We start from the raw sequence: 23970 nt of genomic DNA, 5'->3' as shown, positions 1-23970 counted from the left end.
TTACTGACTTTCAGAAATCAGGGGAACACTTGGCCTGAAGGAAGGATGGACGATGAAGCCAAAAAATGAGTCAAAAATATTAGAAGACTGACAAATGTGACAGTGAATTAATCCATATGGTCAGAGTTACTCTAAAAGTTCATAAAGTAATATTTAAATGATTTAGAAATGATTTTTAGTGGGGCTTTTTCCCCATATAATGTGCTTCCTATGCATTTTCCCTCATTGAAAAATGATGAAATAGACAGTACATGCCCTTTGTCAAAAGGAGTTTCTAATATCATCATTTGAGTATTTGTGGCACATCCCCAAATTTGTGGGTTTTCTTTTCTTTCCTTTTCTTTTGTCTCGAGATATATTTTAGGAGAACTTGGGTGGTACAGTTGGTTAAGCAACTGACTCTTGGTTTTGGCTCAGGGTCATGGGATCAAACCCCACATCAGGCTCTATGCTCAGTGTGGAGTCTGCTGGAGATTCTCTCCCTCTCCCTTTCCTTCTGTTCTTCCTATTGCTCTGTGTGCTTGCTCTCTCTAAAATAAATAAAATCCTTTAAAAAAATCTATTTTATTCATACCACTCTAAATAGTGGCTTGCATTTACTCTAGAATAAAAAGGCCTACATTTACACTTACAGGTTTCCTAGTGATTACATATCCTAAAAGTTACCCCATTATGTACCTTAGAGGTGCAGCTGTAAATAAGAGAGATTTCATAAATTGGGGTCTAGAAGTTCAAACTGCAAATTAGATTTTATTTATGTGAGAAGCCAAATTCAAGACCAATGCTACCCATCATAGTGATCAACCTATAGCTAATTAATTCTACAGAGACAGCTGTAGTATCATTAAAGAGAATTTCCAACTCCCATCTGACACCTATCCTGACAACCCTCACCCCTAATATTGAAGATGGTAAACCAACTCCCCAGGATAAAAGATAACACATGTTTGGAGTCAAGGGCAATTTTTAAGGGAGACAACAATAAAGTTTTCTAATTTAAAATCTATGTGATTGTCTCCAGCCAAAATGAACTCACAGGGACTAGATTTGCCCTCACCCGTGAAACAACTGAAAAGGGGGCAAAATAGAAAACGATGATTTTCAGACACTGGACGTCAGGCGGCTTAGGAAAGTGACCTGAGAGATGGCAAACAAACAATGTAATCCTTGCGGTTGCCCCAGCTTACCACCTGGAGAGAGTTTTTGGGCCAATGCTCAGGGAACTGGAACCCAGAAGGAGCTTGGTAGAGCCCCTGAGCTGAAGAAGTGGGACCAGGAGTCGGAGAGGCTAGGAATTCACAGGCAGATTCCCAAAGAAGAGAGCTACGCCCAGAAAGGGAGACAGGGACATGGCTCGATCTACAGAGCGGCCTTACTGGGTCTTCAGCTGAATTCGGATCAGCGCATGTGTGAGAAGAAACCCCCCCGGGCCTGGGGGGCAAACCCAGGGCACAATCCTCAGAACTCATATAGAGGCAGGAATAGATAGTGTTCTCCCCAAAGTGGAAAAAATGTATAATTCATGGGACACCAGATTGAACATTCAGAAGAGTATCACTTGGATAGTGGGGAAAAATAAATCCTGGAAATCCCTGGGTGGCTCAGCTGTTTAGCGCCGCCTTCAGCCCAGGGCATGATCCTGGAGTCCCTGGATCGAGTCCCACGTTGGGCTCCCTGCATGGAGCCTGCTTCTCCCTCTGCCTCTCTCTCTCTCTCTCTCTCTCTCTCTCTCTGTCTCTCATGAATAAATAAATGAAATATTAAAAAAAATAATCCTAGAAAGTCTGTTCTAATCCCACCTAACAATTTAAAATCTACATGGCTGAAAGTACTTATTTCCCATCTTTGGAGATGGTTGTCTTCCCATCTCCAAATAAATATGTGTTTAGAACGTGCGATGCAACTTTTTTTCGTGGCACCTCGCAGGCATCTTCCCACAATAAATATTAATTAAATAACTATAAAGCTGAATAGAGATTTTTGCCTAGATTTTGGCATCCAACTGCCAAATTATACAAGCGTGAGGGGAGATATGGGTGAGAAGGTCACAGAGGTGGAATAAGGTGTATCCTTTGTCCGGGAGCCAGAATGTCCTGTCCCCTTCAAGGTCCTTGACTTGAGACAGAGAAGATCAAAATTAAGAGTGAACATACAGGGGATCCAAACAGACATGGAAATTCCAAAGACAGGCGAAATGAGGTCTATATGTCATCCTGAATGAGGAGAAGGGGGTTGGGGTCCGGGACTCCAGAGGAAAGGAATGTAGTTCACAGAGCAGTAAGAAGAGCAGATGCTGGTAACTGTATGTTTTTCCTGCTGTACAGATGGGTCACTCAGATAAAACTTATCTCTGGTAATAACTATTATTTTGGGAAATATCCCCAATTTAAATTCTTCTAAGTAGTTAAGGGAAGGGCAAATGTTTCTATTGAGCCCTCAGGGTCTTAATTGCCTTCAGCTCGAAATAATCTCCATGCCAAAGTGGCCCATCTTGGGTGGCGGCCTGCCCTGGGCCCCTACACATTCTATTTTTCTCCTCTATCTAGTTTGTGTTCCATTTAGCAGCAGATGCATCCAGCTCTCTGGCTAAGGCTGTAAAATCTAATGCCCCCATATGTGTTTAGAACGTGCGATGCAACTTTTTTTCGTGGCACCTCGCAGGCAGCAGGCTGCTCTAGAATATAACTGAACAGCTCTTTCCCAGCTACTGGCTGCCAGGACTCATTGAGGTGGATGATGAATGCAAACTTCGTGCCTTTTATGAGAAGCCTATGGCCACAGAATTGCCGCTGATGCTCTGGGTGAAGAATGGGAGGTCATGTGGTCTGAAGCACGGTGCCAATGACAAACAAGGCCCCCCGCGAAGCAGGTGCTCTTGACCCACAGCAGTGGCCCTGCGGCTGTGGCCCCCAGCCACCAAAAAACCAGAAACCCCTGCTGCTGGGTAAGGGGCATTCTTGTGAGAGACCAAGGAGGTCTGGAGAAAGGATGCACAAATCTGTTCAGGGTTGCATTGTGGATGCCAATCTCAGGGTTCTAGATTTGGTCATTGTCCAAAAAAAGTGGAGAAGGATATTCTTGGGCTCACTGATACCGCTGTGTCTGGTCACCAGGGGCTAGAAAGAGCCAGCAGAGGCTGCAGACTTTTCAATCTCTCTAAAGAAGATGTCCACCCGTTTGTTGTGAGAAAGCCCCTAAACGAAGCAGATAAGAAACCTAGGACCAAAGTGCCCAAGATCTGGTGTCTTGTTCCTCCACGTGTCCTCCAACGCAAATGTCAGTGTATTGCTCTGAAGGAACAGCGTACTAAGAAAACTAAGGAAGAGGTTGTAGAATATGCTAAACCTTTGGCCAATAGAATGAAGGAGGCCAAAGAAAAGCACCAGGAACAGGTTACCAGGAGACGGGGACTGTCCTCTCTGAGACCTTCCACCTCGAAGTCTGAGTCCAGTCAAGAGGAGATTTTTCTAAGAGTAACAAATAAATTCCATCAGCCATCAGATCTTAAAAAAAAAAAAAGCCACCAAAAAAATAGAAACGGAAAACGAAATATGTGATGACAGCACCAGAAACCACTTCCTCATTTTGAACAGACAATGTACCCATTGTTTGGTAGCATTACTGCCCCCTTGTTATACAATCACCCACATAATATCATTCAGGCAACGCCACTGCCCAGAGACTATGCTGGTGATCTTTCTGCCCCGGAGAGTTGCTCTCAGCTCAGTGTCACTGTTCATTAAAAGTGATTTTGAGAAACTCACTAATGTTGCTGGAATTGTAAGTTAGTCTTCCAAGGTTGGTCTTGTAAACCTGTTAAAATTCTGGGTTTGGAAATGGAAGTTGGTCCTTTGGTTTTATTCTTAGCCTCTCGTTTACTCTAGTGAGTACACTTGATCGTGGGTCCAGCCAAACCCTCTCCTATCCTTCAAACTATCTGCAAAAGCTCTAACAAGCTTCTAGATGGAGGATCATGGGGGTACAAATTATATGCACAGGGAGGACCCAGAACATAGTATCCAGCTTTTCTCTGGAGTGTCATGCCTAGTTACCCAACAGCCCTGGGCTGGTCTGGGCCTCTTTCTTTCCTTCTTTTACTCCGTCTCTTCCTTCTTTCCCCCCTCCCTTCCTCCCTCTCTATAGTTTTTTGTTTTTTGTGGGTTTTTTTGGTGGTAAAATATATATAAAATAAAATTGGCCCATTTTAACCATTTTAAATGTACAACTCAGTAGCATTAATGACATGCACATTATTACATAACCATTATCTCTACGTGCTGCCAAATATTTCATCACCCCAAACAGATGGCTCAAGTGGGAGGTTTTTTGTTTGTTTTTTCCCCCAAAGGGAACCACAACAATTTCTTTGGAAACTCATGTAATTCTATAACTGATCTGGTCACTCCTCCATTAGGAATTCGAGTGTACCATCCCTCCCCCTGAGCATGGAACTTCTCTGACGAAAGCGTATGGCAAAACGGATGCTGTGTCACTTTCGAAGCAGGCTAATAAAAGATCACGCCGCTTCTGTCTTATTCTTTGGAACATTCATGCTCGGAGCCCTGGGCTGCCGTGTAGTGGTAAGTCCTACTGCTTCACTCCTGGGAAGCCCAGCCACACAGAAAAGCCATGTGAGGACATTCTGGATGGCAATCCTTGCCCCTGAGTCACTGGGCACGTCCAGATTCTTCCAGCCTTCAGCCTTTGAATCCTTCAGCCTGAGCTCTCACACATCATAGAACAGAAACGAGCGATTCCCACTGTGCCCACTCCCGATCCCCTGACTCACAGAATTCGAACCTGTAACACGGCAGTTGTTGTTTTAAGTTGCTAATTATTTGGACAGTTTGTTATGCAGCAATAGCAGAAATCTAATACACATGACTGGTTTTAAAGTGTCATGCTCAGTATGTTAGAACACGTTAGCTCCAGTTACCTTCCTGCCTTTTGCATTATTATTACTATGACATTGTGATTTATGATATATATATCACGCAGATGACCAAAACATATTCTTCATCCGTGGCTCCTGGCTCACAGCTCCTAGGACCCTTGGAATTTCCTGAGCAATAAGACCAGTGGGACAATCTTTTGTTACAACATTTGCTCTCTCGTCCTCAGTTCCCGAAATCACTCCCGAGCCATAAAGGTACAACGAGTGTCTGGCTATTCCTCACAAGCCCCTTTGCGCCCCAATTGGGTTTACATTCATAAAGGGACTTTTGGAAAGCACCTAAGAGGGGAGGCTGGTCGCCAGGGGGAACCAACCAGGAATAGAGGATTGGAACTTCCAGTCCCAACCCCTGATTCCCAGGGAGGGGAGTGGGGCTGGAGGTGGAATCAATCACCAACAGCCAATGATTTCACCAACATGCCTCTGTAATGAAGCCTCCGTAAAAAACCCAAAGGATGGGGTTTGGAGAGCTTCCAGTTTGGGGAACCAGAAGGCTTCCACATGCCTCTGTGCTGGGCTCAAAGTCCACGGGGACAGAGGCTCCTTTGTTCTGGATGTTGTCCTATGTTTCTCTTCGTCTGGCTGTTGATTTATCTCCTTTAAAATTCTTTGTAATAAACTAGCGATCTCATGAGTGACTGGGTTTCCTGAGTTCAGTGAACTGCTCTGGCAAATTAATCAAAGCCCCAAACTTAGAACCCTCTGATTTACAGCTAGTTGGTCAGAAGTACAGACAACTAACTACCTGAATTCATGGCTGGCATCTGAAGTCTAAGGAGGAGGCCATGGGAACCTCCAGGCTGTAGCTGGGTGGTCAGAAGTACAGATAACCTGGGCTTGCAATTGCACATGCAGGGGTGGGGGGCTGTTTGGTGGGACTGAGCTCCTAAGCTGTGGAATCTGATGCTATCTCTGGGCACCTAGTGTCAGAATCGGGTTGAACTGTAGGACACCCAGCTGGCATCCAAGCACCATTTGGTGGTGTATTCCCCACCCGAGGGACACATGGGAATTAGGTGAGCAGAACCTATTATTTAAAATTAATATTTTTAATTCTATGCATATGGCAAGGCTGCTAAAAGCAATGCTCTGCTTTGGGGAGGCTTTTCTTCTTAGATTTTCAATCTCTCACTTTGCAACCCTAGAATCTGGCAAATGTCCTGAAGGAGAAACTGGCTGTGTGCTGAAGGCCCCCATAAGTTCTGCCAACATTCTTTGTACTTTCTCCATCTCTCCTAAGTGGTTCTCCTTGAAATTAAAGCCTGGACTTTCAACCTTCTGCCTGTTTCCAGAATTTCCCAATGCTCCACAGTTGAAAATACTTGCAGTGATCAGCTATACCTTCTTTTCCCTCAGTGTCTTCATCCCTCCAGACCTGTGACTCAAAATGTGGTCTATGGACCAGATGTCTTGTCATTACCTAGGAGCTTGTTACAAATGGAGAATTCCAGTCTTACCCCGGGACTCCTGAATCAATACTTTTCTTTCTTTCTTTCTTTCTTTCTTTCTTTCTTTCTTTCTTTCTTTCTTTCTTTCTCTCTTATTTCTTTCTTTCTTTCTTTCTCTAAAAAAAAGATTTTATATATTTATTCATGAGAGACACACAGAGAGAGGCAGAGACACAGGCAGAGGGAGAAGCAGGCTCCATGCAGGGAGCCCGATGTAGGACTCGATCCTGGGACTCCAGGATCACACCCTGAGCAGAAGGCAGGTACCCAACCGCTGAATCACCCAGGCATCCCAATACTTTTATATCCATTCATTAAAAGAAGTGAACAGATGGGGATCCCTGGGTGGCTCAGTGGTTTGGCGCCCGCCTTCAGGCCAGGGTGTGTTCTGTGTGTCTCTCATGAATAAATAAATAAAATCTTAAAAAAAAAATAAACAGAGCCCTGGTTATAGATTAAACACGATGCCCTGGTATATGACAGTAATGATAATAATCTAGTGATGAACTTGATTTATGTTATCTTTCATCCTCACAACAGCCCTGGAAATTTGCTATGTATTATTCTTACTTCATTCCTTAAGAACCGAGGCTTGCTCAAGGGGTTACATAACTTCCCCAAAGTCTCATGGCTAGTAAGTAACAAAGCCAGGACTCTATGTGCTTTACTGTCCTGAACATTTTTCTTCTTCATATAAAGAAATTCATTTTAAAAATCAAGGCAGCTTGCAGAAAAGGATAAAGAATATAAGCCACATCCAATTTATCACCATTATTAATTTTGGTGTGTGTATTTCCAATTTTGTGTGTGAGGGGGAGGGAGGGAGGGAGGGAGGGAGAGAGACAAATTGTTGAAATGGTTTTATAACATGTTTTTGTTTCTTCTTAATGAAACGTGAGCATTTTTAAACAAAGATTTTATTTATTTACTTGAGAGAGAGAGAGAGAGACAGGGATAGGGAGAGAGAGCAAGAGTGGGGAGGAGAGGGAGCAGCAGGCCCCCCCACCCCAGCAGGGAGTCTAACCGGGTTGGGGGTGGGGGCAGGCTCAATCCCAGGACCCCGGGATCATGACCTGAACGGAAGGCAGATGCACCCCACGTTGTGAGCATTTTAACACAACCCTTGCTCTTTCCACCATGTCAAACTGTCTCCTGTCTCCAGGAACTCTTTTGTGTCAGGCTAGGGAGCCCCATTCAAGTGTCAGAGTATAGCAACACTCCCAGTGGTTCCCTTTTCATCGGGTGGCCCTCACCCATCAAGGAAGCAGTGGCTGGAGTGTTTTATCTCATTCCTTTTAGGGAAAGATTTTAGGGAGAAGAAGATAGTCATTTATTTGTTCACAAAATTTCAAGCTTAGACATGTTATGAGATATTTAGAAAAATATGTATTTGTTACCTTAGGTGGCAGAAGGGGAGGCAATGGCGAGGAGGCCTGGTGAAAGGAAGTCAGTACAGAGCACTGCAGAGAGCAAGATGGAGTCACTCATGTCAAGCAGTGGCCTGTGTGGAGCAATGGTGCAGGCCGCGCAGGGCATTGCAGCTCAGACCAGATACCGAGCCGGGCCACAGCTGAGGACGCACCGGAACTGATAACCAGTAGAAACAGAGGCGGTCTGCAAGGGCCCGACACTGACCAAATCCCTGTTAAAAAAGATTTTTCCAGCAAACGGTCAGACTCTCTAGACACTGACTCCTCTATGTCTGACCACTTAAAAAAGGCAGCAGCTGCCAAAGGCTCTGCCCAATAGGTCTCAGAGAGAACCGAGATCCTTCACGGCTTGAACACAATGAGCAGTAAGTGCGGAGAGCTGACCTGGACCAGACGGAGGCCTTATCTGAGGCCTTATCTCAGGGGCGGTTCAGACTGACTTCACTTTTGGTTCATTAACTTCCAACCCCTGTTCTATCTTGTTTGTTGTGTGACTTGCCTTGAGCCTTGCGTGACTTTTTTTTTTTTTTTAAAGGAGGCTCCACACCCATCACAGGGCTTGAACTCATCTGGGATCAAGAGTCAAACACTTGGGGCGCCTGGGTGGCTCGGTTGGTTGAGTGTCTGCCTTCAGCTCAGGACATGATCTCTGTGGGTCCTGGGATCGAGCCTCTCATTGGGCTCCCTGCTTAGTGGGGAGTCTGCTTCTCCTTCTCCCTCTGCTCCCTACACCCCCCACCTCTGCCACTTGCACACAAGCTTGCTTTCTCTCTCTCAGGTGAATAATGAATAAATAAAATCTTAAAAGAGAGAGAGAGAGAGAGACTTAACCAAATGAGCCACCCAGGTGCCCCTCTTTGTGTTAAGAAAGAAGCCAAGTTAAACATGTGGTGAGATGTCCTTGGGTTTGGAATCCTGACTCTGCTTTACAGTCATGTTAACCTGCCTTTATGACTGAACAAAACTGACATGCGGAAATGATGCAGCGCATATGTGCTCATGACAAGCGTTGGTGATCATGGCAACTTTCGGTTTTGGAATTCTGGGCTCTGATTTTACTGGCTGTGTGACTTGGGCAGATTATTTTTAATCTTTACCCCTCTGCTTTCTAAAATATTAGGATAATAATGTAAACTGTAGTGCTGATGCGGGAATCCAATGGATTTAATATTAGGAAAGTCTCAGACCAGTGCCTGGCACACAGTAAGTCCTCAAATGTTAATTCTTCCTCCTTCTCCCATCCCCTTCTTCTTCTCTTCTTCCTCCTTCTTCTAGACTGATGTGTGTCTCTGAGATTGGGGCCTGTGTCCTGTACTTCTCCTCTGCCAATGATCTGGAGAATCAGAACAGAAAAGCCTTGCACCAGCCTCCTGGAAGGGAAGTCCCAGAGATTCCTTCATGCCCAATATGAGGACATATGGATATGTAGGCAGATGGGCCTGAGATGACCTTCAAGTTCTCTTTGCCTGAGTTCAGGAAGACCCAGATGCTCCCAGGAGCCCATATAAGATGTAGAAGTAGGAGAAGATGTGTGTGTTGGGTGAGGAAAGAGTGAGTGGGAACTGTACCTAAGAGCCCTTTGGTCAGAAAGAGGAGAGGAGTTTGCAGCCAGGCAGAAATGAGGATATTTCCGTTAATGGCAGCCTGAGCCAACAGCAGCTGAAGGCCAGGTTGGGACCCTCACAGGCACTGGGCACAGCGTGATTGCTTAACCACAGGGAAGGGGTAGGTACGACACTGCAATTCTGACACTAACTACCTGCAGTTAGCACAGACTTTACAAGAGGCCAGTCTCCCAACAAGACTGCCCTCATTTCAGATGCCATCTGCTACTTTGGGGGTCCCCAAGCCACCTATGCTTCTGATCAACTGGGTACAAATCCAAGGGTTCCCACAACCCTATGAGATTTGATAGTTCACTAGGAAGACTCACAGAACTGGGGAAAGTTCTATACATAAAATTACAGTTTTAGGGGACCCCTGGCTGGCTCAGTGGTTCAGTACCTGCCTTCAGCCCAGGATGTGACCCTGGAGTCCTGGGATCGAGTCCCACATCGGGCTCCCTGCATGGAGCCTGCTTCTCCCTCTGCCTGTGTCTCTGCCTCTCTCTCTGTGTGTGTCTCTCATGAATAAATAAACAAAATCTTTTTTAAAAATTACGGTTTTATTGGGGCACCTGGGTGGCTCAGTTGGTTAAGCAGCAAACTGTCTATTTTGGCTCAGGTCATGATCTCAGGGTCCTGGGATCAAGCCCTGGGTTGGGCTCCATGATCAACAGTGAGTCGGCTTGAGGATTCTCTCTCCCACTCCTTCTGCCCCTCTCCACCACTCATACACACACACTCTCTCTAAAATAAATAAATAAACACATTTTTTTAAAGTACAGGTATGTTATAATCATCTGAATCAAGACCAGACAAAAGAAGAGACCTATAGGATGGAGTCTAGGAGTATCTTGAACATGAAGCTGTCAAGTCCTCTGTCCATGGAATCAGGAGGCGTCACCCTCCCAGCATATTCATGTGCTTACCGACCAGGAAGCTCAACTGAGCTTTGGTGTCAGAGTTCTTTTATTGGTGTTTCATAACTTAGCCAGGATCTAATCATATGACCAAGCTCTCCAGCATGACCAGTCCCCACCCTGGAATTATCTAAGGATCCACTGTGAACAACAATGGATCGTAGACACTCCTACCACTCATAGAATTTCAAGAGCTAGACACTGTCCCTGAGGAACCTGGGACAAAGACCAGAAAAATTCTTTATTATACAGCAGCAGGCATCCATAAATTTACTGAGGATAACTTTTGGATGCAAAATGGAATTCCACGGGGTACCTGGATGGCTCAGTTGGTTAAGTGTCTGCCTTTGGCTCTGATCATGATCCGAGGGTCCTGGGATCAAGCCCCAGGTCAGGCTCCCTGCTCAGTGGAGAGTCTGCTTCTCCATCTCCCTCTGGCCCTCCCTCTCCTTGTGCTCTCCCTCAAATAAATAAATAAATAAATATATTTTAAAAACAAAACAAAATAGAATTCCAGAGAAGAGCTTGTCCAGATTCAGAAGGCCAGCACGTATCCTTGAGGTAACTTCTGGAGGCCTCAGCACGGCAGCACTGGTTGGGGTAACAGTGAGCCACCACACCCACAGATGCTCGGGTCACAAGGACTGGAGGGCACTGTTTGCTCCAGGCAGATGTCTTTATGTGGGGCCAGGCTAGGGGTCCTACCTTCTTATGGACCATCATCCAGCCTCTGGTTATCAGGGTAATAGTGAGCTCCTCATCATTCCCATTTTTGCGGTAGGAATGTTCGAACAACGTCGTCGCTCCCCTCTCACCACAAACCTAGCAGAAAGAACACTAAGCTCACTACCTGAAGTCCTGGGTTCATGCAAAGTCTGGCTCGACCACCTCCTTTTCACCTCTCTGAACTTCATTTTTCTTACTTGGAGAAGTGTAATGACCTCTAACTATTCAAGGAGGCTGTGGTAGTCCCATAAATTGCTGTGAGCTGGAAATCTTTTTAAAAAGAGGCAGCACCGCAGTGGCTTGGTCAGTTAAGTATCTGCCTTCAGCTCAGGTCATGATCCCAGGGTCTTGGGATTGCGCCCCACATCCGGCTCCCTGCTCAGTGGGAAGCCTGCTTCTCCCTCTCCCTCTGATTGTGTTCTCTCTCTGTCAAATAAATAAATAAAATCTTAAAAAAAAAAAAAAAGAAGAAGAAGAAGAAGAAGAAGAAGAAGCCTCTGAAGCACCAAGTCACGAAGGTCTAGAGCACCAGCTGCCCACCCTTGAGCAACATGAAGGAGAATGTTTGATTCTCCTATGTAGTACTTCCCTTCTGGAAATGTCCTTTTTGCTAAAGGAACATATGCCGCCTGCTATGTTGGTCTTGTGAACACTAAAGAGGCAGAGTGGCATGACGTGGAAGGGGATGTCCCTTCCCATCTTCTCCTGGCCTCCAGTGAAAGATGGAGGGTCACCCTTGGGTGAACTGTAACTCTAAGCTGCAAGTGGTCATTGTAATATCAGAAGATGATCCAGAGGACAGCATCTGAAAGCTACATGGCCCCAAAGGAATGTTCTGGAGTGAAATGGAAGATCAAATCTGCTAAGCCTTGTAGGTTAAAGAATGCTACTCCCAGAGAGGAGATGGAAGCATCTAGCAAACTCCAAATCTATTATATAATAAATCATGTTGGAATAATTAGATGTCATTTAATTTAATGACGTTGGAATAATTAGATACGTTAACACCCTAGGTCACATCAGAAATGAAAATTAATGCCAGATGGATTAGATTGCTCATTGTGAAGAAAATGTGTAGCATATAAAGACAAAACTGTCAAATATAAGGTAAAATATATGAAAGTTTTTTCCACTAAGAATCTTGGGGTAGTCCCAAGTAAGATATGGAACCAAGAGGTCATAAAAGAAAAAAATTCCAGATTGGACCACACAGAAATTAGCCAAAGATGCCTCAAATGTAACCAAGATATAGGGAACAGACCAGCAGGAGAAAATACTTGTAATACATACAGACCAAGGTTAATCTCCCAAAATAGGGCAAGAACACCAACACACTAAGAAAGACCCAAAAAACCCAATGGGAAAAAGATCAAAGAATATAATTAAGGACTTCATAGAGAAATAGAAATGGTCAATAAGAATACTTAAAAAAAAAAAAAAGAATACTTTTTTTTTTTAGAAACCCTGAGCCTTTATAATATTTAAAGGAATTCATGTTAATGTATCAGTCTGATTCTTTTACTTATACATGAAAAAAGATTTGTAAATGTGGAATAAGGTCTGAAAGAGTATGTACTTACCTACGAGCAGTGCTTCATTCTGAGGGAATAAAATTGGCCAAAGAGAGCAGAGGTCTTTTATTTTGTTACATTATATCAACTTTTCATGTGGTGAGATTATGGGTGATTTTTCCTTTGGGGATGTTTTGCTGTATAATTCAAAGCCTTTGCAAGCAGCGCAAACATAAATTCACTACTTTCAGAAGGTCTGGGAAATTCTTGTTTATTTTAGTTTTCGAAGTCACACACAAAAATGTATGAGTTAGAAGAATCAGACCAGTTTTTACCTTCTCTCACATCTCAATATTTTGGGGTGAGGAGGGGCAGAGGGAGAGGGAGAAAGGAGAATCTAAAGGAAATTCTAAGACCTTGAGATCATGACCTGAGCCAAAATCAGGAGTCCAACACTTAACGGACTGAGCCACCCAGGCACCCCTCAAACCAATTTTTATTCACACTATTTGACCTTAATTCATGGATATCTTCAATTACACATTTTCCCCAATATACTTAATTCATGGATATCTTCAATTACACATTTTCCCCAATATACTTCTTTCTAGAAATCCCCCCCTATTGAAAATAGAAAGAAAACAAGAAGGAAAGAAAGAAAAAAATGTGCCTATGTGTATATGTGTGGCTTTAATTATTTTAATTATTTTAATACATGATTATTGCTTTCACTAAAGCTTTTGGCTCTGATGAGGACCAAAGTGACCAAGATAATAGCCAGACATCACTTTGGGAAACGAGTTTTCAGAAAGGTGAAAAGAAAATGTCCTTGCTATGTGACTTTTAAATAAGCCACTTGAAAAAGTTAGGACATGTACATATTGCATAATTCAAAGAGTCCAAGAGAGTGTGGTGGGAAATTGCGTCCTTGCCACCTTTGTTCTTTGAGGTAGATTCTATTACAAAGAGTAATATCCTGTGTATCCTTTCAGAGATGGTCTATGCATGTGCCAACATTGGCATAATCATAGGGTAGCCTATACCCTACTACAACACAGTTTTGCATCTTGCTCTTTTTACTTAAAAAAATATATATCTTAAAACTTTTTGTCTATTAGAGCTCCTGGGTGGCTCAGTCGGTTAAGCATTGGCCTTCGGCTCAGGTTATGATCCCAGAGTCCTGAGATAGAGCCCCGCATTGGGCTCCCTGCTCGGAGGGGAGTCTGCTTCTCCCTTTCCCTCTGCCTGCCGCTCCCCGTTTGTGCTAACACGCTCTGTGTGTGTCAAATAAACAAATAAAATCTTAAAAAAAGAAAAAAGATTTTGTTGCATATCAGTATATAGAGAGCTGTATCCTTGTTTTCAGTGATATGCAAATGCAAATGATTTCAGTGTGTGGATTAAGCTTAATTTACCTCATTAGTCCTCTACTCATGGATGTTTATGTTGCTTCTAAAATTTTATCTTTTCAAGCAATGCTGTAATAAATATCCTTCTGTATTTGTGATTTTGCAAATGTGCAAGTATATTTGTAGAAAAAAATCTCTGCAAGTAGGATTACTGGTTCATAAGGTAAGGGCACTTTAAACTTCAAATGCTCTGTAGCAATTTGTATTCCTTTGAACCATGATTAAGAGTTTGTTTCCTTATACCTTCATAGATAGCAAGCTTTTGATCTTTGCCAAACTATAGGTGAAAAATGAACTCTTACGTAGTTCAGATTCGTCTTTCTTTCATTGTAAGTGAAGTTGAACATTTTTCATTCATATTTCCTCTTCTGAATTACCCATTTGTTATGTCGTAATTTTATTCAGTTTCATTTATTTAGTTTTAAGCTTCATTCAAATTATAAAAATATTTTTTGCTATTTAAAGATTCTCTTCCTGGGTAAGAAAAAAATCCAGCTACTTGGTATTTACAAGATACTTCTAAATCAAAATAACTTAGAATAACTAAAAATAAAGGGATGAATAAAGGTACATCAAACATGAATAAAAAATAAAGTAGGAGTAACAATATTAAAATCAAACAAACTAAATCCAAAACAATTTTTCAGATTTATGACAGGTGCTATCCATCAAGAATATATAATAGTCATGAACCTTTATGACTCTAACGACAGATTCCAAAATGTAAAACAAAAACTGTCAGTGGGATGCCTGGGTAGCTTAGTGGTTGAGCCTTTGACTCTGGATGTGATCTTGGGATCCTGGGATCAAGTCCCGCATCGGGTGCCCTGCAATGAGCCTGCTTCTCCCTCTGCCTGTGTCTCTGCCTCTCTCTCTCCATCTCTCATGAATAAAGAACTAAAATCTTAAAAAAAAAAAAAAAAGAAGAAGTTAACAAATCAAGTAGACAAAAGTAAGGTTATAGAGGATCTGAATAACAAAATTAAGTTAATAAACAGAGAATACATATTTTTAAAAAACCATATGAGATGCTCAGAAAAAAGCAATTATGAGACTTATAAAAACATTTCAATAATTCTAAAAAGCAGAACCCATACACTCTGACCACAATGTAATACCTATAAATCAATAACAAAGGAATGGAACTTTTCAAAACAAAAAACAAAACTGCAACTATTTGCAGGAGAACAAAATTGCCTTTTTGTATGACTCTTAGCTTAAAAAGAAAATCAAAATGGAAATTACAAACTATTGAGATTTGAACGACTACAGAAAGAGAGAATGTGTATTGAATCTTGTTGGAATGGCCAACACAGTAACATGTGAAAATGTACAGCATTCAACGCACTTATTGGGAAATCAGAAAATCTGATGAAGTGGTTTGTTTTTTTAAAAGGTTAATAGATACAAAATATCAGGAAAATGAATCCAGAGGGAGAAAAAAGAATAAAGGTAGAAGCATATATCAGATTTTTACTTCTGCTAATACTAGACTCTCTAAGGATAGCTAGGAAAGCTATATGACTACGAATATGTCAAGCATTTACTTGAAGCACCAGCATCAGCGAACACACAAGGTAACAGACAAAAACCAGACAGGAACTGGAAGACAGAAACTCAGAGGTAAGTTAGGTATTAGGTACTACTTTCTTATTAGTGGTATTTCCCATTTTCATTGGAGGAAGCTGAGTGTAATGCTGGGATCCACGATCTCTTATACCCAAACTTTGGGTTGAGAACCTCAAGGATTAAGGACTGGATTAGACTGGCTTTCTAGGGGATCCCTGGGTGGCGCAGCGGTTTGGCGCTTGTCTTTGGCCCAGGGCGCGATCCTGGAGACCTGGGATCGAATCCCACATCGGGCTCCCGGTGCATGGAGCCTGCTTCTCCCTCTGCCTGTGTCTCTGCCTTTCTCTCTCTCTCTCTGTGTGACTATCATAAATAAATAAAAATTTAAAAAAAAATTAGACTGGCTTTCTAAAGGATTGCAGCCTGGTTTCAAAGCATCTCACTCCCCAAACTGAATTAGGTGGATCCTAGGTTGCTTGTGCCTTCAGGCAGCTGTCAGAAAGGAAAGTAAACCTTGCCTGAGGAAAATTAAATCATCCTAAACTTAAATGAGTTCCACCAGAAACTTAATTCATTTTTTCTGGCACACCAATCAAAAGCAACCAGGCCCAGGAAGAAATATGGCAACATGAACAAAACCTAGTAGGAACAATGGACAAAAGAAATCGCCTCAGGGAGAATCCAGATGTTGGAGTTATTAATCATAATTCTTAAAACAACTGTGTTCACACAATATAAAGGGATATTAAGAGATAAAACTATGAATTCTGACATAAAACTAGAAATACAAAAAAAAAGACATAGATTTGAAAAAAACTAATTGAAATTAAAAACTGAAAAACACAATACCTGAAATTGAGAATTCAGTGGACAGATTTAATAGGTTATACACAGCAGAAGAGAGAATTAATGAGCTAGAATAGACAGGAGGATTTTTTAAAATGCAGAAGAGGGGCACCTGGGTGGCTCAGTCCAGTAAGTGACCAATTCTTGATCTCAGCTAAGGTCTTGATGTCAGTGTCCTGAGTTCAAGCCCCATATTGGGCTCCACCCTGGGCACGCAGCCTGCTTAAAAAAAATTTTAAAAATGCAGAAGAGAGGGTAAGAGACGGGAAGGATCAGTTAGAAGGTCTAACATATGTATAATCTGGAGTCCTAGAAAGGGGGTGGAGAAAAAGGAATAGGGTAGAAAAAAATGTTTGAACTGATAATGTCTGAAAAACTCCCAAACTGATGAAAGATTTTCAGTCACAGTTTTGAGAAACTCTACGGTCCCAAATGGGATAAATAAAACCGTAAATCCACACCAAGCCACGTTAACTGACCCTCTAATTGTTGCCCCTTTGAACCTTATATGCCCCATTCTTCCTCTGATTCCTAATAAATAACCAATTCTTCCAATATTCTTTTTTTCTTTCCGATATTCTTTTTTGTTTTTTTTTTAAAGATTTTATTTATTTATTCATAGAGACAGAGAGAGGCAGAGACACAGACAGAGGGAGAAGCAGGCACCATGCGGGGAGCCCGACGTGGGACTCGACGTGGGACTCGATTCTAGGTCTCCAGGATCACACCCCGGGGCTACAAGCGGCGCTAAACCGCTAAGCCACCAGGGTTGCCCTCCTTCCAATATTCTTAAAACAAGTTTTTCCATCCTGCTTTTAACTTTCTGAAATAGAAATAACTTTTCAGTAGACTTTCAATATACACGAAACAAAAGATTCATGAAACACCACTCTTTCTTCTTGGCCGTATTTCCTGTACTATTTAATTCTTTTCCACCTTATTAAAAAAAAAAAAAAAAACCCGGCCACAGTCCCTAAATCTGGGCTCAACCTGCGGTCTGAAAAACCCTGCCTTGGCCGACTTAGGAGTGGGGGTGAGGGGCCTGTAGAACTGCATTAGTAAATCCCTAATATTTAAATGTTTGTTTGCCTTTCACCCTCCAGGAATCAGATGACCTTGGACACCGGACCGGTGTGTTTTTCTTTTGCTTTGCTCTGCTTTGCTTACTTCCTTCTTCTTCTTTTTTTTTTTTTTTTCTTTTTTTTCTTTTTTTTCCCCATTTGCTTTTCTTTTCTGTCCTCCCTGGACACTCCGACTCCGGGCATCACCCGGGGTTGGGGGCATTAGGAAAGGCCCGCGAGAGGCCCAGCTCCCGGGCTGGGGCTTCCCGGCGGTGGAGGCGGCCCCGGCTCCCGAGACCTCGCTGTGCACTGTGCAAAGCCCTGGGAGCAAGGGAAAGCGGGGAGTCGCGGCGAGGGCCGCGGGGGCCGCTGCATCCGGGGTGCGCCCTCGGCTTGTGGCGGGAGGAGGAGGCTGGCGCGTCGGTTAGCTCCTCGCCGTCGGGGCACCGCGGGGCGAAGCGAGCAGAGGGGCCTGCCCCGCCCCCCCCCCCCCCCCCCCCCCCCCGGCCCCCGCGCCCTTGAACCCGCCCCTCGGGATCGGGCTGCGAGCGGCTCGGGCGCTGCTCACTCGCGGTCCCGACGCGCGGCGGCGCGGGCCATGGAGCGGCTGGCGGCGCTGCGGGGCGCGAGGCTGCGGGGGGCGCTGCGCGGGGCGCGGGGGGCCCCGGCCGGCTTCTGCCCACGCGGGGCCAGAGCCAAGGCCGCGATCCCCGCCGCCGTCCCGGCCACCGCCGAGTCTCCTGGAAACGGGCCTGGCGACCGGAGGCTGCGGACGCTGGAGGAGCTTCCAGGGCCCGGGCAGCTGCGCTTCTTATTCCAGCTGTTAGGACAAGGCTACGTTCTGCGGTTACACAAGCTCCAGGTACCCGAGCGGGGGTGGGGCGGGGCTGGCCCGCCACGGGGTGGGGTGCGGGGGGAGGGTGGTGAGCCCCAGGACCCAGACGCCGGAGAGGGAGAGATGTTGGCGGGGAACAAAGTGAAGAAAGAAGAAAATCAAAATGGAAATTACAAACTACTGGGATTTGAACGACTACAAAAAGAGAGAATGTGTACTGAATCTTGTTGGAATGGCCAACACAGTAACATGTGAAAATGTACAGCATTCAACGCACTTATTGGGAAATCAGAAAATCTGATGAAGCCGTTTGGTTTTTTAAAAAAGGTTAAAAGATACAAAATATCAGGAAAATGAATCCAGAGGGAGAAAAAAGAATAAAGGTAGAAGCATATATCAGATTTTTAGTGGAAAGGCCTAATTCTCCAGATGTTGAGAATTTAGCTGAGGACCGACTGGAGCTGTAGGGATTATGTGCAAAGTGGGGTCAGAACCGCTTAAACTGAAATGGATAGGTCCCCGAGGGGTTTGCACCAGGAGGGCACCAGGGAGGAGGTGACTTGGGAGGCCAGGCTCAAAATGAACAGAGGTCAAGAGAGGAGGGACCCGTCTGGTCACGGAATGGCGGGTACAGGTGTCTAAACGGCCAGGTGTGGAAGAACCACTGTGTAATTCTGCGATGCTGTTGGCTACCACAGACTTGTCCCGAAGGAGGGGGCTTCGCGGAGGGTAGACATCTAGCGATTTGCAAGACACAGACTTGGCCATAGGGAGAAAAATGTCACTTCTCAAGGAGCAAAATCATAGACATTCCGGAAAAGGTGTATTTTTGTTGGTGTTGTTATTAAGGAATCCATGTCCAGGAAGAAGAGTTTATTCAGTGGAACCCTGGTTGAGGCAGCGATGGGTGGAGATCCCACTGTGAACGGACAGAGATTGGAAATCCCGATGTGGGTTCAGTTGGAGAGGTTTTGGGAAATGAACTCAACACATCTGGGACCTGTCTTCCTAATGACTATTACAAAGTATAAACACATCCACTGTGACCCCAGTATTTTTCCAAGTGCTGGGATTCACTGGGAGGTGGCCAGTGCTCTCCTGGGCTATATGCTCAGTTGGAGGCTTACACCCCAAGGTTTCTATGCTCCTTTGGGGGAAGAAAGAGGGCAGGGGTATGAACAAGTCAATACACAGCTAACTTCAGATAGAGAACTTGAGTACCCTGAGAGGGGAAGCTGGTCCAGGGTTGGGGGCAGGGTGGGACTTTTGATTCATTTGCCCTCCTGGCACATGTGTGGTTATCGGTGGTTGGCGGGAGGAGTGGGCAGGCCTTTGGCTGGGCTGGTGAGCAGTCTGGTTACTGGGTAGCTGGGCTGGGCAGCGGTCAAAAACTCAGAGGAGCTGTGGGCGCTGGGCTAGGACTAGCCTCTGAGGAGGGTCTTGGAGGTGAGACTGAGAGCCCTAGTTCCTTTGAGGGCCACGGTGGGCTCTTGAGCAGGTACTGCCCAGGTAATGGTGTGTGCAGTAGGATGGACCAGGCAGGAGAGGTGGAGAGGCCCTCGGGAGACAAAGGCTCCAGCATGGCCTGTCAGAGCCACCCTCTATTCAATGGACCGAGAGTTGAGGATGAGGGGGAAATGACTCTGAGGGTTGGAAGCACTAGCCTGACCAGTTTCTGAGCATCCCACACCCTCTGCCCCCTCCTGGGTGCTACTACAGGGGGGGATCTTCCCTGTTACCTCTTGTTTCCAGGACTTGGTGGGCAGCTCCTGAGGCACTCCGGGATGGTGAAAAAAAAAAAAAAATCATTCCTTCTGGGCTCAGCATCAAGAAACTAAGTAAGCCAAGAAACCAGAGTCCTATAAATTTTTCCTACTTCATTTAACCTCTGGAAATATGAGAGGCCCAGTGAATGCCCCAAGGGTGGGTTTAAGGAGTTCTCATCACTTCTGAAGGAGAATTTACTGGAAGGTGTAGCTTAGGGTTCTCTCTAGAGCAATAACTATCAAAGAAATTCTAGACCATCCTAGGAGGTGGAGGAGGAAGCAGGAGAAAGCCAGGAATGTGTAGTTTTTATTTTATTTTATTTTATTTTATTTTATTTTATTTTATTTTATTTTATTTTATTTTATTTATCTTATACAGAGAGAGAGACAGGGGAGAGGCAGAGGAAGAGGGAGAGAGAGAATCTCAAGCAGACTCCACACTGAGTGTGGACCCTGAGATCATGACCCGAGCTGAAATCCAGAGCTGGCTGCTTAACCAACTGAGCCACCCAAGCACCCCAGGATTGTGCAGTCTTTTAAAGGAGCAGCCAGGGCTAGGGTTTAGGAGAGCCCCCGGCCCCAGCCCTTGTATCCCAGAGATCTGGCGTCACATGAACCTTCCCAGGGCACGGATGGGAAATATATTAGGCCTTTCTACTACATGTGGCTGGTGTGAGTTAATCAAGGGTGTTGTGCTGCACATCCGGAAAACCCAGTTAGTGCCCCTAATGAGGAGGAGGATGCATTTCAGGGACCCACTTTGTATCAGTTAGGATTTATTTGGTTGCCACTCACCCTGGCATAAACTTTAAAGTAGCTTTATTGGTTCATATAGTTCAAAAATTCTAATAGTTGGATGCTCTTCAGCTATATAATTTGCTGTAGAGATTCAGGAGATCATCAAAGCTATAGCTTTGTATTTCTGGAGTTCTCTTGGCTCTGTTGTCTTGCAGAAGTTAGTTGACTGACCTGGGTTAATAGGTCATCTCTGAACCCAGCACAGAGGCCAGAGGTGTACTCTAATTAGCTTAGATGCATGCAGGCTCGCTCCTAAAGCTGGGATCGGGGTCCCTCCCACCTAAACCGTCTGAGGGCTGCACAAGGCAGAGGAGTGGAGTTGAAGGACGGCTGACCACGATATCCCCTGCACCCTCAGTTGTCAAAAACTGCATATCACACAGAAAAAGAATAAAATCAGCTCAGGGAAACATTGAAGGACTTAAGGGCATAGTGGGAATTGGAACATGTGAAAATCATACTGGTCCATAAATACAGTTCCCTTCTCTTTCTCAACTAAAATAGTACCAAGCATACTAGAAAAATGAAACGTGAACATACATTAAATTTATATGTAGATTTATAGTCAATTGATTTCTTTCAAAAATGTTAGCCCAGCAGAGAGTGATGAGACCTGTCATCTGTGCTGTAGCTCTTTTATTTTCTTTTTAAGGATTTTATTTATTTATTCATGAGAGACACACAGAGAGAAGCAGAGACGCAGGCAGAGGGAGAAGCAGGCTCCCTGTGGGGAGCCCGGTGTGGGACTTGATCCCTGGACCCTGGGATCACAATGCTCAACCACTGAACCACCTAGGTGTCCCAAAGCAACGCCATTTATTTTATTTTTTAAATTTTTATTTATTTATGATAGTCACAGAGAGAGAGAGAGAGGCAGAGACACAGGCAGAGGGAGAAGCAGGCTCCATGCACCGGGAGCCCAATGTGGGACTCGATCCCAGGTCTCCAGGATTGCACCCTGGGCCAAAGGCAGGCGCCAAACCCCTGCGCCACCCAGGGATCCCAGCAACGCCATTTAAAGAGAATATACAAAGTAAAAGAAGGTAATAGTTGTGGTCATTATGTGGAATATACATATTCAGTCATCCAAGATAATTAGTCAAATGAATAAACATTGAAGTAATTATTCACTTGCTAGAGTATCATTTTATTTATTATTTTTTAGAATATCATTTTTTTTTTAAAGATTTCATTAATTCATGAGTGAAACACAGAGAGAGGCAGAGACATAGGCAGAGGGAGAAGCATACTCCCCGCAGGGAGCCTGGTACGGGACTCGATCCCCAGACCCTGGGATCAGGCCCTGAGCCAAAGGCAGACTCACAACTGCAGAGCCGCCCAGGCATCCCTAGAGTATCATTTTAAACGGTAAAATCGTAACTCTTTCCAAACATAAATGTGTCAAAGATTTTATTCAACTGATTAATTAATGAAGGAACCAGCGAGATATACAGAACTAAATATAGACAACTTAATAAAGAAATATTACTTTTTAAAAAAGATTTTATTTATTTATTCATGAGAGACACAGAGAGAGAGGCAGAGACACAGGCAGAGGGAGAAGCAGGCTCCCCGTGGGGAGCCTGATGCAGGACTCGATCCCAGGGCCCCAGGACCATGACCCGAGCCACCCAGGCACCCCATTCTGCAGGTCTTATTGTGGGCTGCCTAGGCTGGCGACCCCTGTGTGCCACACAATGCCCTGTGCACTGTCACTTCATATATCATGTTTCTCTTTTTTTTATAGTTACAACATTTTTTCTTCTGATGAGAACTCTAAGATCTACTTTCTTCAAAACTTTCAAATATACAAACCGTAGAAATAACTACAGTCTCCAGGCTGAGCATTGCATCTCCAGGACTTATTTATTTGGTATCTGGAAGTTTGTTTCTTTTGAGCCCCTTCACCCCTTCTGCTCATCCCACTCGCCACCTCTGGCAACCACCGGTCTGTTCTGTGCATCTGTGAATTCGGTTCTGGTTGGTTTTGTCTTTAGATTCCACAAGGATGAGACATCAGTCAATATTTGTGTTTCTCTGGCTTCTTTCACTTAGCATAATGCCCTCACGGTCCATCCCCGTTGTCAGAAATGTCAAGATGTCCTTTCTCTTGTGTGGCTGAATAATAATATTCCACTGTGTAGGTAGCACAGTTTCTGTATCAGTTCATCCATCAATGACACTTAGATTGCTTCCAGGTCTTGGCTCTTGTAAACGATGCTGCAGTGAACAGGGGGTGCACATATTTTTTGGTTAGTATTTTTGTTTTCTTCAGATATTTACCCAGAGTGAAATTGTTGAATTACAGGGTAGATCTATTTTTGATTTTTTTAAAAGATTTAATTTATTTATTCATGAGAGACACACAGAGAGAGGCAGAGACACAGGCAGAGGGAGAAGCATACTCCCCGCAGGGAGCCTGGTGTGGGACTCGATCCCCAGACCCTGGGATCACGCCCTGAGCCGAAGGCAGACACTCAACCACTGAGCCGAGGCACCCAGGCGTTTCTATTTGTGATTTTTTGAGGAAACTGCCTACCCTTCCACAGTGGCTGCACTAATTTGTATTCCCACCTACAGCGCACAAGGGTTCCCTCTTCTCCACATCCTCGCCAACACTTGCTACCTCTTGTCCTTTTGATGTTCATTCTAACAGCTGTGAGGTGTTATCTGGTTGTGGTTTTGATTTGCATTTCCCTGATGATGGGTGATGTTGAGCATCTTTTCATGTACCCATTGGCCATCTGGATGTCTTCTTTGGAGAAATGTCTGCCCAGATCTTCCGCCCATTGGTTAGGCAGCTTGTTTTCATTGATACTCTCTATTGTCTTTTTGGTCTCTATTTGATTTATTTCCATTATGATCTTTTTTTTTTTTTTTTTAAGATTTTACTTATTTATTCATGAGAGACAGAGAGAGAGACAGAGAGGCAGAGACACAGGCAGAGGGAGAAGCAGGCTCCATGCAGGGAGCCCAACATGGGACTCAATCCCGGGTCTCCAGGATCAGGCCCTGGGCTGTAGGCAGCGCTAAACCGCTGGGCCACCCAGGCTGCCCCCATTCCGATCTTTATTTTCTTCCTTCTACTAACTTTGG

At 44.4% G+C, this 23970-nt stretch overlaps 1 protein-coding gene and 1 pseudogene across 2 annotated transcripts in view; both read left to right on the top strand.

Annotated features, from left to right (window-relative positions):
- The first annotated feature begins 2685 nt into the window (after positions 1–2685).
- On the top strand, positions 2686–5147 carry LOC140595994 (small ribosomal subunit protein eS6-like; annotated as a pseudogene).
- A 12557-nt stretch (positions 5148–17704) lies between these two features.
- CYP27A1 (cytochrome P450 family 27 subfamily A member 1) overlaps positions 17705–23970 on the top strand; it is a 35141-nt gene continuing 28875 nt past the window's right edge. The window contains exon 1 of one of the 2 annotated variants that reach the window (XM_072742426.1): positions 17705–18337. In XM_072742426.1, coding sequence (XP_072598527.1) covers positions 18074–18337 — 264 coding nt within the window. In that variant the 5' untranslated portion in view covers positions 17705–18073. The remainder of the gene's footprint in view (positions 18338–23970) is intronic. The other variant, XM_072742425.1, reaches the window with a different exon arrangement.

The sequence above is a fragment of the Vulpes vulpes genome, chromosome 16, assembly GCF_048418805.1.
Source record: "Vulpes vulpes isolate BD-2025 chromosome 16, VulVul3, whole genome shotgun sequence".
Taxonomy (NCBI): Eukaryota; Metazoa; Chordata; class Mammalia; order Carnivora; family Canidae; genus Vulpes; species Vulpes vulpes.
Note: the sequence above shows the minus strand (reverse complement) of the source record. Positions and strands in the feature narration are given on the sequence as shown.